This window comes from Coptis chinensis, chromosome 6 (assembly GCF_015680905.1).
Source record: "Coptis chinensis isolate HL-2020 chromosome 6, ASM1568090v1, whole genome shotgun sequence".
NCBI lineage: Eukaryota > Viridiplantae > Streptophyta > Magnoliopsida > Ranunculales > Ranunculaceae > Coptis > Coptis chinensis.
The window spans coordinates 22,487,922-22,501,113 of NC_141461.1; the positions used below are offsets into that span (position 1 = coordinate 22,487,922).

Below are 13,192 nucleotides of genomic sequence, written 5' to 3' on the forward strand. Positions count from 1 at the left end.
AACAGTAGGTTCATTGATACGAAGGACTTTTAATCCTGCAATACGACCGACATCCTTTGTTGTTGTCCTCTGGGAATTGTCAAAGTATGCAGGCACTATAACTACAGCTTTAGTCACCTTTGTATTGAAAAACTTTGACGTGTCATCAACAAGCTTTCTCAAGACCTAACACCAATAGAAAGATGTCAACATATCAGGCAAATATAAAAAGGAGATTAGAAGCGAAACACAAGAAACAGAAATAGTAGGAAACTCCAATTCCACTTAACTACCACAAAATCACAACTAAATTCAATTTGTTTGGGACAAAATACCATTTGGTGTAGGCATCCCCAAAATTCATAATCACTCAAGAATAAATTTAGTATCAGCTATATAGCTTTGTGCTTTTAAAAGCGCGTAACTCCAAAAGGAGCCATGAACCAAAGTCTGCAATACCCTCGACTCTTCCCTTTCCCCTCCTCCTTTATCCGGGCTTGGGACCGGCATTGTAAAGCTAGTGACAACTTTACAAAGGCGGAGTTAAAAGTGTTGGCCTGCAAGAAGCAATAGAGAACAATTAGTATGGATATAGAGGCATACCTTGATCGATCCAAAGCCTTCCACTGCTATTGTTTCAAGACGTCAAAAGCCCGAACAAAAACCCAGTAATAATAACCAATTAAAACCAGAATTTGAGAGAAAAGGAGGCGCCTTTTCTCCTTGGCCAGATGAGAGGCAAAAAATGATTCATTGAGATGTCCTAGATTTCAGATAAGGAAATGGAGACATTTGGAGAGGACAGAGAAGAGAACATAGGTTTCCAGGAGAACAACTTACTTTTTTTTTTCTAGTTAAATGACTAAAAAATAAGAATATGAAAAAGAAAACCATTTTTTCAAACTTCGAAGTATAAGTTAGGGGAAAATAGAGCCCTTGACCGTTTTTTCTCTTTTTTGGTTGCTCTTTTTGGTTTAGTATATGGTATTTTTTTTAATGGTATTATATGGTCTTTCAATGCTAACTAGGGAAACCAAAGTATATTGAGCAAAATCACGGTTTTTTATTTTCTAATTTTCGTTTAAAGGAGGCTAGTCTAGCAAACCAAGTCTCGCCCTGTTTTATTTCTATTTAACCTAGTTTTTCGATGGTCTTTTTCTAACTAATTAACTTAATTAAGATGTATATTAATAATAAAACTTCTGGAAGTCACATTATAAGTGATTTCGAAAACTTGACAAAGTCACTTTTAAAGTGATGTTCAATATATATATATTACATCACTTTATAAGTGACATGGTGAGTGACAACACTTTTAAAGTGATGTTGAATACATAGATATTACATCATTTTATAAGTGACACAACGAGTGTCGTAAAAAAGTGTTACTATATCACTATCACGACATCACTTATTAAAATGATGTTGTACAACTCTACTAAATCAGCTTTTCAAATAAGTGATGTTAAAAAAAGATTGTGATAATTATTACATCACATGCTGAAAAAAGTGATGTCATAGTTTTCATATGACATCACTTCGCTGAAAGTGATCTAAAATTAGTGATGTCATATGTCATATTTGTTGTAGTATATGTTATATAAAATTACTAACTTTCTTTTGTAGGAGGGTAGGACTTAATAATATTTTGTGCAGGGACGCGGTCCTACCCTTATACAGTATTGGATATCGGTAAGTTTTAATTCAATTACTTAGTTATTAAAACGAGTTATTATAATGAGTTATATAAATGGAAATTTTGTTTGGGAAGAAACTATGTCGGTTGAGATGACGGAACTACCTGTCTTCCAAGCTGAGAATTATTAGGTTATGATAGATTTAAAGTGTTAGTTTGATAAGTAAAGTTTGGAAATGTTTATATGTGGTTAGTCTACTCATACCAGCAGATTCCATTTTGCTGACCCATGTTTGCTTTGTTTTGGCAACGTGGGTGTGTTCTTGGAAACATAGGTGGAAGGCAGTGGAACCGTGGCGTGTGATTTGGATTTTTACCTGGAGTAGTCCGTTAGTTCTTTTAGTAGGTCCGATTCTTATTGGACGGATGTAATAACATAGTTTACTTTTTAGCATGACATGAGAACATGGTAGTAAGGAATTTTATTCTTAGAGTTTGGTTGATGTTTTATTTTGGACGGATGATAGCTTAATAAAGTGATGATGGAAAATTCTTGGGATTATTTTAATTTAAGTAATACTTTTATGATGTGGGTTTTTAGGTTTTTGGCATGTGTTGTATCCACCCCGTCATAGCTTGGGTTTTTAGACAATTGAACATAGCAATGTTTGAGATATTTATATTTCAAATATTCACTTTGTAATTGTTTAGAAATTCTGGTTGTAACAGAAAGACTCTTGGATGTCGCTATCCACGGACAACAATTCAGTTTTGAACCGTCCTAAGAAGGACTTGAGTGACTCTTCCTTATCCTGGGATAGTAGGAAGAGTGAGTCCAGGTCGCCTTTCTTGCGCCTTTTGTGGACGTAGTGGTTAGCGAATGTGTCCGTTACCCTTTCGAAGCTGTCGATAGAGTTTGGTTCTAATGAGTAGAACCAATCGAGAGCTCCCTCCTTTAGGCTTGCAGGGAACAAGCGACATTGTAGGAAGTTCAATTCCTATGCACTATAGACTGCAAGGCTCTGTATGTAGCGAGCTACGTGTTGACTAGGACACATACTGCCGTCGTACATCGCGAACCTTGGTTGTACAAAGTCTTGGGGGGTGGCCTTAACAAGTATCTCCGCTGTAAATGGGGATGCTCGGTAGGTTTTGAGCATTTTCTGGACGATCTAGGTGGCTTCCTTTTTCACTGTACTCTGGTCATTGATTCACTGGGAGAGGCTGTTGATCTGTTGGTTGACCTCGTTGATGTCGTCTTCTGTAGTGGCAACATTTGGGGTAGCGATCTGTTCTTTGAGTACAGCATTCTCCTGCAGGAGCAGAGTGATGCTGTCGGACATTGTTCCCATTTGGGAAACTAGGATCTTGACTTGTTCTTGGAGGCTTTTCATGCTTCGTGGGATTGAGTTTTTGTTTTTGAGATTGATTTGGGGTTTTGTGATCTCAAGAAATCGAGTCACAGACGGCGCCAATGTAAAGGATGATTTTTGTAATCCTTATAAACGTAGGTTCAATAAGAGGATTGGATGGGATGAATGGATTTGACAGAGTTTGTATGGACGAACTGCCTACATATCAAGTTATTTCTCTGGGGGGAAACTTGAATCAGGTCAGACGTAGTTCCTCATCCTCTTATATATAGGTAAGGGATTTGCGCCTCCGGCTCTCACGCATCAGGTTAGATCCAGGTCTTCAGGCCACTCGCGTGCCATGATGACGAATTAAGGACATTTATTGTGAAGCATGCATGAAGCCACGGTATTGATTATGATAATTAAGACTTACGTTACTGACCGTTGATGTGATCGAGAGTCTGGGAGATCGCTGTTGAGAGAGGTCATTCGTGTGTAGCGAGTCACTATGAAGCGAGCTCGTGTGACGAAGACATAAGGTCAGTTGGTGATTGGTCAACCAGATCGCTTACCTTTGTCGATTCACTATGAAACGAGCTATGAGGACGAGGATCGTAGGTCAGTTGGTAAAGATGTTTATGCTGGACACGTGCTTCATATTCATTGGATGTGAATATTATTCCCTCACATAGCCTAACTACTCTGCTTCATATTTTCTTCAAGTCTATTTTTTTGGAAAGAAAGTGTTTAATTCTCTTGAAATTTTCTAAACTAAGTGAGATTTAGAGAGTTCAGTAGAAATGGGTATCATGGATCATTTGGCTAACTCTGTTGATTTTCTCATGGTAATCATCACAACAAACGCAAGCAGTTGCAGGTACTCATTTTTTTTTTCTTCTTTTTTTAGTTAGAGCTGTTTTGTTTGCTTATAGATCCAGATGGTGTATCTATTTCTTCTAAATATTTGACGTGTTTTTTTATGTCAGACGGTGGAGATGAAAGTTAATTTTGATTTTGAAGGCTATGAAAGGGATGAAAGGTTCATTTCTATCTCTTACGATATTCTCATAGCTTATAAGTTTTATAGATTTGATAGCTTATAAGGTCATTAACTTTTAGTCAGTGAACCAAGTAATTTTACTCTATTTGAAAATTTCTCAAAATGGAAAGGCGGAGTTGGGGTTTTGATTTTTGAAGGAATATGGATCATGATGACAATAGCTCACGTTCACTTTGTTGATTTCAGTTTGTGAAACTTTTGGTTTTTGAATTTAATTGCAAGCGTATGATAATTTGGTATAATAATTAGTTATCTTTTTTACATTTGTTGTAATCTTAGTTGAATTTTATGTGAAAATCTTATTTTACAGTGTTTTGGGTATAGTGATTTAGGGCAATCCAATCAGACTTGGTATTTTTCCACTGACTCCCACTTGAAGTGATTTGAACTTAAATGGTGTTTTCTTCGTTTTTTTGGTTCAAAGAAAGAAAAGACAAGGTTGTTGAATCGAATGAAGATGGAGGAAGTGCACAATGAGAAAGACTTCTTGAGTTCTTGACAATGATAGAGCCATCTGATTTAGAATTCTTCTTAGCATATGTGCTATCAGGTGGTGGTTCATGCCTTGAAACTTGACAGTTGCTGTGAAGTCATCTACTCTAACAAAGCAACTGTTGGAAGCTATTAATATGCTGCATGGTTTAGTATAGTTGAGTTGTTAGTTTAATGAGTATGATAGGCTATTTAACTAAAGTTTTGAGTAGTATATATAACTAATATAAGCCATGAGCTTCTAATGAAAGCATATGGATTTCTATATCTACAGACTTTTTAGCCCCTTTTGAGGCAGGTATTATAGTATTTTCTTGATTAGTAATGTGTATGACAGTTACTAAAAGACATGATATATTTGTTTCAATCTAAGAAAGTTATTGTCTCTGCCTAAAAGACAAATATAATGTATCTCCTTACTTATGTGCAATCAATCTCAAAATACAAATGGACAACTAAAATAAATTTAAGAGGTAAGAGGATGGAAAAGGGCATTACATAATAATCCCATTGGAGTATCAGGATTATCACTGTCCGTATGGAATGCCGCCTTTCTGGAAGCAGGAGCTGCTAGCATTGAGCTAAAGAGTATAAAAATCAATCAAAAATATTGGTTGAAGAAAATCCGTCGAAATTTTGTCACATGTGAAGGAATCTTTATGGCCAAATATCAAATTTTGTAATGACAAAATTTCCAGGTACCTATAAATAGCAGAATAGCAGGGACTTAAGTCAGACTTTGGAGGATACAGAAGACTTCGAAGTTGACTTGAGAGGCAAGCCCGTGCAAAACGAGTAGAAACTTCGACTACTCCGATCCTTTTAAGTCCAGTCACTTTGGGACTTGGGAGATATGACACTTTGAAATATTCCAAGTGGAAACTAGGAAACAAAGTGGATGGATATAGCCACATGTTTTCTTTTTTGGTCATTTTTTCTGGGGAGGTTGTTGCACGTATTCTCTTAATTGTCCACTTTCCTTTGATTTGCGGAATAATTTCTTCCATGTTGAAGTTGAGCTCAATAAAATTACTAGTTATATTTTGATCTATTAGTTAGATATTGTATATAGATACAAGGATGGTGTAGCTGCTTGATCTGACTCCTCAAACGCCAATAACCTTAATGATTCTATTCTGCTAGACTTCTCAAGTGGCAATGGAGCTTTTTCCAAGGACATATTAACAATTATTCATCAATGTTTTCAAGCTTGATGATGGAAAACCGTTTAAATTCCTCTTTCTGTATCATGCTAAACTTTGGGCGTGGAAAATGTGGTTTGATGATCAAGACTTAAGCTCATTATTGTAGCTGGGAGTTCCTTACCCTTTTTGTTGAGAATCAATGATCTTTTGTTCACTTGGCCCTTTTAAACTTTAAAGTGGGATTATGTTTGGGTTGGTCTTGGCATTAGTAAATTGCCAAATTAAGAGTTACATTTTTTTTTAGAGAGAGTTCTCATAACAATTATTGTACTAATCATAATTTTCTAGTGGAGAATGTTAACTCAAGAAAACCTTTTTTGACTGCAAGATTAAGAGATTTTGCAGGTTGCACAAGTTTTAAACTAATAGAAAGGAACCATGATGATTCACTTAGAATGTTAATTATGATGAAATACCTAAAATCATTCATCTGCTATATGGTAGCATCAACACGACTTTTTTTATTTTTGAGTAATAATAATAATAAAAAAAAAACATAATTAATTTTGATTATCAAAGAGACATTCATTGTCTTAAAAAAAATATGACTTTTGGAGAAGGTTGAACCTATTAATATTAACGTGCTTAGAATTATGTTGCTTGTTTTTTTTTTTAAAGGCATGCTTATGCTATGGTTTAATTACAAATAGTTGAGTCTTTAAAAAAAAAAAAAAAAAAAAAAAAAAAACAAAAAAAAAAAGGGACCAAAAAGCGGGAAGAACAACGGAATACATAGAGAGTAATAGAATTAGACAAACCAAAATGAAATAAAAATAGAGAGTAATTTATAGTATTAGCATTACCTTATTTGCATTATAAGAAATACATCTACCATCTCTATCTTAGGTTTCATTTCTTCATCCGGTTGCACAGACAGCTCAAACAAAACCACAGGGAAAAGAAAATTAAAAATTAAAAAGGGAAATAATAGCCAAAAAAAAAAAAAAAATGGACTCATTGAATATTTCTATAAATTTGTGTTTTCATCAAAATTTGAATCATTATTGTATAAATTCTATAGTTAAAACCTTTTGGTACATAATAATTCAAAAATTAAATTTAAAAATTATTTTAAAAAAATATTCTATAGTTAAAACCTTTTGATACATAATAATTCAAAATTTAAATTTATAAAATATTAAAAAAATATCAAAACAATTATATGAAAACGGTCCCGTTCAACGTTCGCACGAAAACTAACCTCGTCTAACAAGAAAAGATTTGCGACAAAACTTGTTTCACTTTTCACTTTTCACTTTTCACTTTTCAGACTCAATCCCGGCACAAAAACACCCTCTCACCAACTCCAACTCCGACTCCGACTCCAACTCCAAAAACATATTTCCAAAACCCAAACAAGTTTTAAACATCAGAATCATGAGTTGGTATAGGAGAGCAAAGCTTGGAATCACCTCATTTCACAATCTCACTAATTCAACTGCCCAACTTCATCGAAAGATTCCTAATTCTAGTTTTCAACTTTATGGTAACACTATTGTTCCTACTTGTAAGCCTCCTACTACTAGTTTTCAAAGATATTACAATGTAGAACGAAATCAAGATATAAGGGCAAAGAGATTATACCAATTGTCTGTTTTAGCTATAATTGGTGCTGGTTTATGGGCTGGTTTTGTTTTTTTCCGTCTTGGGGTACATATTGAAAATGTTCCGTATACAAATCGGAAACATATCGTTGTTTGTTCCCCTATGCAGGAGAAACTACTAGCAAATTCTTGGTTGGAAGAGAGTAAGACTAAATATAAAGGAAAACTCTTAGATGAGAAGGATCCTCATAGTGTGAGGGCAAAGTTGATACTGAAAAATATTATTGAAGGATTAGAAAGAGAGGTGAAGCGTAATCCAAATAGTAATGCTTCGGGGTTTAATCATTATGATGAATTTAATTGAAATATATTAGTAGTGGATGAGTTACCGATTCATGCATTGGCTATGGCTGGGGGAACTATTTTTATTTTTAGAGGAACGCTAGAAGGGCTTACCGATGGTGGCGTGGCAACAGTCATTGCCCATGAAGTTGCGCATGTTGTAGCTCGACATATGGCTGAATTTCCACACTTGTTAGTAAGTAGCCATAAGAGAGAATTGGAAGCAGATTACATTGGGCTACTATTGATGGCTTCAGCAGGATATAAGCCTCGAATTGCAGTAGAATTTTGGAAGATTGCCAGTTTGAGTAATCCCGATATTTCAAAAGGAGATCTTAACCATCCATCTTTTGAGGAACGAGCAAACTTCTTGGCTCAAGCTCATGTTATGGAACAAGCACTCACCATATACGAGGAAGTAAGACCCCACCGTCCAGTCAATTAGAGTCGTGGTCGTCGGTAGGAGTATTTTGGTAACTTAGTTTTCAAACGTAGAGCCTGAGATATGGATACGAATAGGACGGTTTGCAATGAAGTGGAAACTAATGTAGACAAGTAGACGAGGGATATTTTTTTACCTGAACATCATCTTCAAATTGTATTTTTTTTTTTTTTTCGATTGGATATTTTCAAACTTAAGGATGACGTTTACAATCTATGGTTGAAGGTTTATAAAGTGGGGCGTGATACAAGTTATGGTTAGGAAATAGGAAATGAAGTGTTTAAAGTGCGGTGCTTTCTGCCTCCCTGGTGGACAGATTTTGGAGTTCACAGAATTGCTCCAAATGTTCAGGTCAGACACTGTGATAGACGCTGGGATAGCTTTAAGTTTTCAGCATGGTGCTACACACTGTTGCTCGACATGTGGCAGAAGTATTCAGGAAATTGACTAAGGATTGTTCTTGTTCCAAGTAGTATATATAGTATATTCTAGAGTAAAGGGTACTCTTTTGCGTTATGATTTATGTACATCAATTTACTAAGCATTGTTCTTGATCCAAGTACATTTATATGCGAAGTTTGATCTGAGAGGTGTGTCAACTTTTTTGTTCCATCGAAACAGGAAAATTGACTGCTGTCCTGTTGCAGATGACTTGTATTGCAGATGTGAGATGATTTGATGAAAATCCATTTGGAAGAACATTTAAGCCAGAACACTCCTGAAAACGCTGCACCCCTAAGGCAAGAAGAATGATTACTTTTGAGCCGCAACAGTATTGATTTTCAACCAACTAACCAAGTAGCAGCATGCCAATAAGTCAATAACGTTGATCACTTTGCATTGTTTTTCATCAGAGTGGTGATTCCCTGGAGTAGTGCTTCACACTACTCCAAGTATTATTGATCTCCAAATTCTTTGGCTCTAACTAAAAATGCCAAGCAACATGAGTTCACATTAACTTGAACTTCCAGGAATCGGAAGTGAACACCAGTGGTTGTTTTCTACTTTTCTTGCATGTTTTGGAACCAAGTCACTAGGCTAATTAACGAAAACCCCTTGGCTCGTTATACCCTAGAATGTTTTCATTCTTTTACAAATATCAAATTCATCTAAGACTTCTTTTACATAACCAACGAACCAGAGAGTGAAACAGCATTGTGAATTGTGGTGACTTTTATCCTTAATCTTTTTCTAAAATAAAGGAGAAACTTCAAATAGTCCTGGAACAGAAAGTAGTTGAATTCTATAGTCCTGAAATTCCGATAAACATCAAGAAAGTTACTGTCATTTTTGTCTAAACTTCCAGATAAATAGGTTTTTTCAATGAGATTTATAGGTGCTCCAACGCATCAAACTCTTCTTTTGTTTTTGCGGAGCGCATGTAATGCTTAGTGAAGTTACGCATTAGGTTAAAAAAGTTAAAAGAATCAGTAACAGAAAGGCATTCAATAATTTGCACGGGATTTTCCCAACACAGGTTTGCCAGAGGTAAAAGTCGCACTATATTCCTAACCAGCAACAAATTACCACGTTGAAGAGTTGCACGCACCCGGCACCCCTCATGCGGGGACGGACTAACATGTACAAGTGAAAAGATATTGTCAGGGTAGTTCACTGCCTCATTTCATCACTTGATGAATTAATCCAAGTATGCACAGCATGTTCGACTGACATTTGAGGATGTCGAGGTCATGTGTGTCTCCCAATCAAGATTATGGTTAAGCAAGATACATGATTAAGAGACCGGTTCCTCTATAACCGGGTACAGAGATTGATATCTGTACCACACACACACATCTCGTATCTCGGCGCACACAAACATCTCGGAGCACACACACAGGTATCGAGGCACACACACATCTCGGATTCGGATCAACGGCGAGATAATATGGTTACAGAGATGATCTCTGTACCCGGTTGTAGAGATCTCGAGTCCCATGATTAATGGTTAAGCAAGATGCATGATTGTGACGTAGAACGCTGAATTTGTTGCATTATGCATCCCTCGTCAAGCAATGATACTAGCAAGGTGAGATGATAACTGAGAAAACCAAGTACAAGTGTCCTACAAAAGGATTCATCTAGGAAATGAGGCAGCCTTGATTATGTGATTACATAGTCAGTTGCAATGCAACTGTGTATTCATCTAGGAGATGAGGCCACCTTGATTATACGATTACAGAGTCAGTTGCAATGCAACTGTACGCAATATACATGGATAGCTTGAGCTTTGTGTATACTCTTTAGTATCTTACATGGAATATGAACTCGAAATATATCTATGTTCCTGTTTAAACCAAGTCTCAGTCCAACATCCATACACAAAGTAACGAAATACGTAAGTAACAAGACTTAGTTTCACAAACGTTGACAAGCCATGAGCAGGAATCGGTGGATAGCCTAAATAAAACTTCATGCATCTCCCCATCTGAAGTTTGTCCCGACAGACAAAAGGAAGCTGAAAAACGAAGGAAAAAAAGAACGGTATGTGACAACCAGACGAGATGCATTAATCCGATATACGTAATGCTAGCTAATAATTGTCACCCATAATGTAATCTACATGCATACACGATGAAAAAATATAATAAGAATTGTAATAATAAAAAACGACTGAGCTTTGAGGATGGATGTTTCTGAAAGCAAAAAGGAAAGACTGTCTGTTACACTAATCTAGTCAAAAGTCATCCTGGATGTTTATAGAGATGCAAACAGAGATCACAGAACAGGAAGGCCTAATCTACATAAATTACATCAATTAATTATTATTATTATTTTTTTTTATTTTTTTTTGGTCTTTCACGGAGTGATTTTTTGCTCCCAGCGGGATTTGCTCCAAGAGCTCCAAGCGAAACAGGAACCAACCACCTGTCCACTAAAAAGAAATTGATAGTTATCAAATTCCTTCCTCAGAACAAACTTCCTAATTTGCCCCCACTAAAAATAGAAATAAATAAAAAGAATTAAAAAAATCTCTTTGTAAAATCTATAGGAGTTCTTCCCATCATTAGCTAAAGATTTTTTTTTTTATCTTTTTTAGTTTGAAAGAAGTGTCACTAGTTCAACACTTCAAGTTTTTTATTCACTTTTTTTTTTCCAACAATTAAGACCAAAAACTAGATTTTGTAACGGGTTAAGTTTTTTTTTTTATTTTTTAAAGTTGGGGGTAAATCAGGAAGCATATATTAAAGTGGAAATTTGATAACTGTTGACCCCTTTTCAGTGGACACTTGGCTGGTTCCTATTTCCCTTGGAGCTCTTGGAGCAAATCCCGCTTGGAGCAAAAAATCACTCTCTTTCATGTACACACCACTTTTTGACCTTCTTTATGTACATGTACATCTAATTATTCACCATACAAAAAGTTAACATTATAACTAGGTTATACGTTCATGGTTCACAGCCCAAAACTATTACTTTACCAAGGTCCAGTTTGGGTCCTCCTCAAACATTGTTTCTTAGGGACCGTTTGCTGATTCATCATCTCCAAGACCTGCAAGACCAACCAAAAAACATCTGAGTCAATTAAAAAAAAAAAAAAAAAACAAACATCTGAGTCATTTCACGAACCAAATTATGTTGGGGTTTATACCAATGCCAATCGATTCCCCCATTACACAAATAACTTGTATTTGAACACAATCCAACTCAGATAAATTATAAATATCAACTACAACCTATACTAACATGCCCAACTCGCTAAACAACTATTAACAACAGATAATAATGTAAAGCAGTAAAAGTAAACCACAACACAAAGATTTACCGTGGTTCGACCAATGATGCCTACTTCCACAAAAGCTTATTCTTTATATAAAGTGGGAATGAAGATTACAATCTCTCCTTTCAGTCTCTCACCTTACTAGATCACTTTTATCTCTTTATAGGGTTGTCTCTCTGTAAAGGTTATCTCTCAATCTTGATTGCTTTCAAGATTAGGTTTTCTCTGACTTTTGTGCTTGCTTTTGTGTGTTTTCTGGGTGTTAGGTTTTGCCAAAAACTCTAACTCTTATTGCAAACTCGCGGTCCACAATTTCTTCTCAAAATAGACTTGGGCGCGGGTCGTGCCTCGAGCAAGACCAAGTCGAGCGCGGGTCACGCTGAAAGTACTGGAAGTCTTCTACGGCATAGGCGCGGGTCACGCCTTGGTCAAGGCCAATCTGGGCGCGGGTCGCGCTCTGACATTTCCATGCAGAATGAAATCCTTTCCTCCTCATATGAGGGATAAAGCCAACAATCTCCCCCTCCCGAACAGTGAGGGGGGCTTCCTCCATGCAATTTCCAAATCAACAGGAGGAGTGTGCTGCCATTCCGGCAATAGCACAACAAACATCAAACTTACCTTTTGGTAAGACTTTGGTCATCATATCCGACCCGTTCTTGTCGGTATGGATCTTCTTGATACACAAATGCTTGTCTTCGAGTACTTCTCTAATCCAATGATAACGCACGTGTATGTGCTTGGATCTAGAATGGAAACTCGGATTCTTGCTCAAATGGATGGCGCTCTGACTGTCACATAGAACTACAAACTGTTTCTGCTTTAGCCTTAGTTTGTCGAAGAACCTCTTCATCCATGGCAACTCTTTGCAACACTCAGTGGCTGCAATATATACTTAAACTTCGTTGTGGAGAGGGCAACACACTTTTTACAACTTTGATTACCAAGAAACTGCTCCCCCTGCAAAAGTAACCAGATAACCAGAGGTGGACTTCATCAAGTTAACATCACCTTCAAATAAGGGCTTACTTCCACCAAAGCACAAACACGATTTGGAAGTGTCTTTGAGATATCCCAATATCCACTTAACACCTTCCCAATACTTTTTCCTCAGATTTGACAGAAATCGGCTTACAACGCCCACGGCAAAAGCTATATCCGGTCTTGTACACACCATTACGTATATAAAGCTGCCCACTGCAGATGCATAAGGAATCTTTTCCATCTAACTCTGCTCATGCTCACCCTTTGGACACATCTCTTTGGTCATGCAGAATTGGCCACTAAGCCAACAACTGACTGGCTTCGCTTGATCCATATTGAATCTCTTCAACACCTTCTCAATGTAGCTTTCTTGAGAAAGCCACAACTTCCCACTCTTTCTTTCATGAGTGATCTACATCCCAAGTATCTGCT

At 36.5% G+C, this 13,192-nt stretch overlaps 1 protein-coding gene, 1 long non-coding RNA gene and 1 pseudogene across 2 annotated transcripts; all 3 read left to right on the forward strand.

Annotated features, from left to right (window-relative positions):
- Positions 1-2,855: 2,855 nt before the first annotated feature.
- Positions 2,856-4,929, forward strand: LOC147492122 (uncharacterized). The gene is made up of 3 exons (XR_015198968.1): positions 2,856-3,847; positions 3,957-4,009; positions 4,455-4,929. It is a non-coding gene; the product is annotated as an uncharacterized LOC147492122 (long non-coding RNA).
- A 2,175-nt stretch (positions 4,930-7,104) lies between these two features.
- Positions 7,105-7,635, forward strand: LOC147492123 (mitochondrial metalloendopeptidase OMA1-like). Its single transcript, XM_086567410.1, has one exon. The coding sequence runs from the start codon at positions 7,105-7,107 to the stop codon at positions 7,633-7,635; it is 531 nt and encodes a 176-aa protein (XP_086423536.1).
- A 42-nt stretch (positions 7,636-7,677) lies between these two features.
- On the forward strand, positions 7,678-8,058 carry LOC147492124 (mitochondrial metalloendopeptidase OMA1 pseudogene; annotated as a pseudogene).
- Positions 8,059-13,192: the final 5,134 nt, after the last annotated feature.